Source organism: Sinocyclocheilus rhinocerous, unplaced genomic scaffold (assembly GCF_001515625.1).
Source record: "Sinocyclocheilus rhinocerous isolate Xijiao unplaced genomic scaffold, SAMN03320098_v1.1 scaffold2743, whole genome shotgun sequence".
NCBI classification, from domain to species: Eukaryota; Metazoa; Chordata; class Actinopteri; order Cypriniformes; family Cyprinidae; genus Sinocyclocheilus; species Sinocyclocheilus rhinocerous.
The window spans coordinates 59,683-64,899 of record NW_015663513.1 but is presented as its reverse complement, the minus strand read 5'-3'; the positions used below and the strand labels follow the sequence as shown (position 1 = coordinate 64,899).

General features: G+C 43.1%; 1 protein-coding gene across 4 annotated transcripts in view; it reads right to left on the bottom strand.

The window, feature by feature from the left end:
• Positions 1-1,006: 1,006 nt before the first annotated feature.
• The window catches only part of scaf8 (SR-related CTD-associated factor 8), a 48,818-nt gene continuing 44,607 nt past the window's right edge, over positions 1,007-5,217 (bottom strand). For 3 of the 4 annotated variants that reach the window (XM_016539302.1, XM_016539303.1, XM_016539304.1), the window contains exons 17-20: positions 4,031-4,169; positions 3,854-3,919; positions 3,503-3,727; positions 1,007-3,229 (exon numbers count right to left, since the gene is read on the bottom strand). In XM_016539302.1, coding sequence (XP_016394788.1) covers positions 1,707-3,229; positions 3,503-3,727; positions 3,854-3,919; positions 4,031-4,169 — 1,953 coding nt within the window. In that variant the 3' untranslated portion in view covers positions 1,007-1,706. Of the gene's footprint in view, positions 3,230-3,502; positions 3,728-3,853; positions 3,920-4,030; positions 4,170-4,452; positions 4,584-4,702; positions 4,860-5,217 lie in introns of all 4 variants that reach the window. The other variant, XM_016539305.1, reaches the window with a different exon arrangement.

Below are 5,217 nucleotides of genomic sequence, written 5' to 3'. Positions count from 1 at the left end.
GTTATCCATAAAGCGGTTTAATCTTCTGAAGAGACATGATCAGTTTATATGACGGAAAGATTGAATTTGAGCTTTTATTCACATTATTATTATTATTATTTTATTCCAACATGTCACCTACCTTCCTGTTACTCCAAAACTGAGAACAAATATGAAATTTGCTGAAAACTGGGCCTGTGCAGACTACATGCTTTAACAATAATTCGAATCATTTAAAAAAAAAAATTTAAATATCGAATTCCTACTGCAGAACTGCACTGACAATGTCAAGCCGTCAGTAATTAAATGGATATCTCAGGAACTACTCAAAGTAATGATTTTGTTCATTTTGATTTATACACGCACACAAAAAAATGACACTGATGTGTGAATCAGACGGATTTTTAAACTCAAGTAATTTGTGAATAGGACAGCGCTTTTCATAAAGTAACTTTTATATAAAATTAGGCCTACATGCAAGAAGAAAGCAGGCATTTAAATGAGTCAAAACTATATTCACAATGAAAAAAATACTCATTTGTAAATTTGCTTTCTAGATTTTTATTTCTGTAAGTAAATGACTCTGTATTACAGTCTATTGCAACTATTTCACAATTTTGGAGAAAATAAAGGTGGTTAACATTCTGTTAAGTTCAGAGGGCAGTATTTATGTAAACAATTTTGTGTGACTTAACACTAGCAGTGTATATTTGATATATTCGGTGTGTGTGAGTGTGAGACAAGTGGAGCTGTATCAAAACAGATGTGTGCATGACATATTTCCAATGCATTAAAGCCGTAATGCGGCACTAAAAGCTGATCTATTGGGTAAAAGGGAGTCGGAGGGAAGTTCTAAACGCAAACCTAACAGCAAACATCTGGTGGCCACCCAAAGTTTAGATCAGTTCACAACCTAAAACATTTCATCCTATCCACGACACTTGGGCCATTATCACTTGGCTCATGGCTTTAATGGTTTGTGTGCAGATGGTTTTCTCTTCTCGATACAAAACACAGTCCTAAAGAATTTTTTAACAATCAGAGCATGTTTATTTGAAACCCAACATCCATATTTCCTTTGATCGCCTTTTCTGAGCTCTTGTATTTCCATGGAAGTTTGATGAAGAAAAATCACAGACATTTAATATTGGGATAATACATCGTAGTTTCATTTTTTTTTTTTTGTAAAGTTCCTTTTCAAAGCAACTAAAACGCAGTACTGTTCTCACTGTATTTGATGTACGTATATTCTGCTTTAGAGACAGGAAGCATTGGACACCACAGAATCATTCATTTCAAATTTTGCAGCTGCAGTTTTGAAAAGAAAAAGCCAGTGCTGATTTCAAGTAATGCAATCAATCCAAAGGAGACAGCCAGAATCCTTACACTCTTCCATAGGAAGGTCAAACCTCTTTTCCTCCTGCATTTACAATTAGGCTACACAATATGTTGGCAAGCAAGTGTCAAAAAAGAAAAAAAAAACACCTAGTTAAAACAATGGGGCTGCTTTAAAAACAGGGAATAAAATAAAATATTAAAATCCCACCTACCATTTAGATCGTCTAGTGTGAGCCGCCTAGAATGCAATATACATTTGAAGCTTGAGAGGCAAGAATCATTCGTTAAGGTGTCTGCTATGATCTAGCGAACTGAGTGGGTCCTGTGAGAGCTTTCAAAACGATTACAGAGATGACTATACAAAATGATCTTTACCTACTGAGTGATGATTATGTTTCCTCAGTGTCTGTTTTCTCTAGCTCAGGTTCAGTCTCAGCATTCACCTTTGGCCCAGTCTGTTCAGTGTCTGCATCCACAGAGGAGGAAACGGACATTTCTGGGGTCTTCTCTCCTTTCAAGGGCTCATTCCGGAAGCAGGTGGGTGTGGAGGGAAGGGATGGAGAGGGGCTACGAGACGGCTCTGTAGCGCTCTGGGACACAGGTTCCAAAATGTTTAGCTGAGGTTTTGAATCAGTCTCGGTTCCATTGACACGTGACGCTCCCTCCTGCTCTTGACTACTTGCCGTCTCTTCAGGGGGGCTGAGTGTCTTGGGCTGTAGCTCTGGTGTTACCTCTGGTTGTGGTTCAGCATCTCGTTCTGTTGGCTGTGGTTCCGGATGAGGCTGGTGTTGGGGCACCGGCGGAAACGGTGACTTCATTTGCGCTTGTTCTTGTGCTTGAGGCTGAGCGACCAATGGGGTCGGCAGAGGGAGCAGCGGCTGAGACTTGGGAAGCAGCGGTTGGGGCTGAGATTGTGAAGAAAGGGGTGTCCAGCGCTCTCTGTCCTTCTCATTCTCCCTCTCTCGCTCCCGTTCTCTCTCACGATTCCGCTCTCTGCCGCGTTCACGGTCCCGATTCCTGTCCCTCTCCCTTTCGCGGTCTCTGTCTCGCTCACGGCTATGACGATTGCCGTTCATTTCGCCCCGGAAGTCCATGTCCCTGTCATCTCGGTCATTCTGCCTTTCCCAAGGTCTGCGACGATCATCGTAGTCCTGGTGCATGTTGGCATTAAACGAAGGCCCAGTTCCGCGATTCCAAGCGGGTCCTGATGAACTTCCGCTGCGGCCCTCAAATCGATTCTGAAAGTTAGGGTTGGAACGATCCTCCTGGAAACCCTTTGGAGGTCCACCAGACATCCCCCTTGTGTCTCGCTCATCGAAGTCCCCCCTGGGTGGTCCCCAGCGACTTTCTGCCCTGAAACCTCCGGACATATTTTCTCTTCTACCTTCTCGACCTTCGGCTTGCAAGACTGTTCTCGGAGGTCGTTCTAGTAAAGGTGGTCTGGCAGGCACAGGCTCAGTACGCATCTCCAAAGGAGGCGTCTTCAACAACCCCGTGCTCTGCTTCTCTGGTGGTGGAAAGCGATAGTCCTGATCTCCTTCTTGTTGGGCACCTACATCTGACCTGCGTGGTGTTTCATTATCAGTCTTGACCAGACTGTCAGCTCCAGCAGACGAAGGGTTAGGTGCCCTTGCGAAAGTGCCTTCAGCACGGTTGAACTGCTCCATTTGAGAGAATGGAATCCGAATGCGGGCTTGGGCTTGAAGTGAAGCATCCAGGACGTTGTTGGTCTGATGTGCAAGGCCTGGCTGCATGAGCAGGGGGAAGCGGCCCCCGGGTCCCTGGAGCAGGTTGGGTCGCAGTTCCAGGGGAAGCAGCCCTGCCATCCTCTGGCCAGAGAGAGGATGTGTTAGAGATGCAGAAGGGTGCATACCGAGGAGACCCATTCCACTGCGCACTGCATTTTGCATTCCTGCAAAAAAAGTACAAAGATAAATACAAAATGTCTCATATTGGTGTGAATGAAAATGTGCTTTCTCTCCACCAAATCCATAAAATATAACTGGCACCCATGTTTAGATAGCACGCAGATGCATCATGCCAAGCTTAAAATATAACACACAAGTCATATGAATTGCTGCAAGATTCTCCTTTTGTGTTCTACAGAAAAATATAACAGTATATGGTTTGCTAGCTGTATATGACTTGTATTGATGATGTAAAATGTACTTATAAACCCATTTACCCTGTAGTGTCATCTCAGAAGCTGTCTCCATCGTTTCTGCCGACTGATGCATTTTGTCAGCGCTGCTCTGCTGATGCTGTGCTCCCACAGGGTTAAAGACTACTGCCCCGGGCATTGCTGACGGAATAAAACTCCCAGGAATAGTACTGGTGGGAGGAATCATGGCTCCAAACGGAGAATCCTTGCTGTTCTCTTGAGTGGTTGGCAACGAAGGCTGCACTAGAGCTATAAAGGCGATAGAGTGATAAAAGGCCCATTTAGAAGCTTGAAAATTGGACCTTAAGGACAGTGCTTTCACAAGCAACATTATGCAAAATAATAATAACTTATTTTAGAGGCTGGTTAACATACAGGTCTGAGCTGAAGCAAGACTGGTTCCAAGCACTGATGGACCTACTCCTGGCGTAGCCATGAAACCTGTAAAAGAGAAATTTAAGGATTTAGGTTTATGTTTTTTTATTTTTTTTTATTTTATCCATCATTCAGTTTAAAGCTTAATTGTTAAATGTTCAGGTTGGAACCATGTACCTGGAGGAGGCTGTGAGGCATTGAACCCTGCCCTTAGAAATGGTGGTGGGGGACCAAAGCCTGGTGGGGGAATTGCCATGGTGACAGGGAAGGATGGAGGCACGAGGCCAACAGCAGGGACTGTCTGTGCCACTGGAATCTAAACCAAAAAAGCCACCCATGGATAAGTAAACAGTAATTCAATATTAATTCAGCTGCCCTCATGCTATGGACCAAAGTCAAAATAAGTTCCTTGCTTAAGGATGCAATGGTAGTATCTCATGAACCAACAACCTTCAGTTACTATCATAAATCTTTCAATGGCTAAATAACACATCTCTGTGATCTAGTAATTCAATCACATACAAGGGTAAGAAACCTAAACGTCTTTTGCTCCATTTGTCACGGTATTCTAAAGCCTGAATTAAGTCTTAACATCATACCTGCATGGGCATCATAGCGACAGGCTGGGTAAAGGCCTCACTTGGTGTGCTGCTTGCTGTACTGGTTTCAGCTGTAACAGCCTGATTCTGAGTCTCTTTGGCAGTCTCAGTATTTCTCTGGGATTCCCATTCTGCATCATAAAAAACAGTAATGTTAAGAATGGGAAAAGTGCTGTGTAGAAGATCAAATATGTAAGTCACACAATACAATATCAAACTTTCAGCTTCTAAACAAACAAAATCTTCTCACCATTGTTGACAGTCTCTTGGTCAATCATGCCTCCCTCTGCAAAGTCATCCAGGTCATCTAGTTTGACCTTCTCCCAAGGGATATAAGTCACCCCAAGGTCCACATCCCAGAACTGCTTATACTCCTGTTTCACCCCTTTATTGAGGGCCCAAGCAATCTGCAAGCAGTGCAAAATTTAAGACATATTCCCCTCCCCCAAATTTTTTTTTGATGTTCTATAATTTTTTAAGTCAGTGAACATTCTTCACACATACTTTGATGACCTTTGAACCGATTTTGTAGGAGCCAGTGCTCAGTTTCTGAAGGGCGCGGTATGCATCCTGACGATGAACCATACAGATGTAAGCACAGCCTCTGGGTGGAATCATCTAGAGAGAAAAAAAACATTACATTCAGACTTGTGCAGTAAAAGCTTTAGTTTCCAGATTCACCAACTGGGAAGAAGAAGAAAAAAAAAAAAAACCTTACTAGCCCCTAACCTTTGAATGGTAGTGTACATGAACTTGAAGCCATAT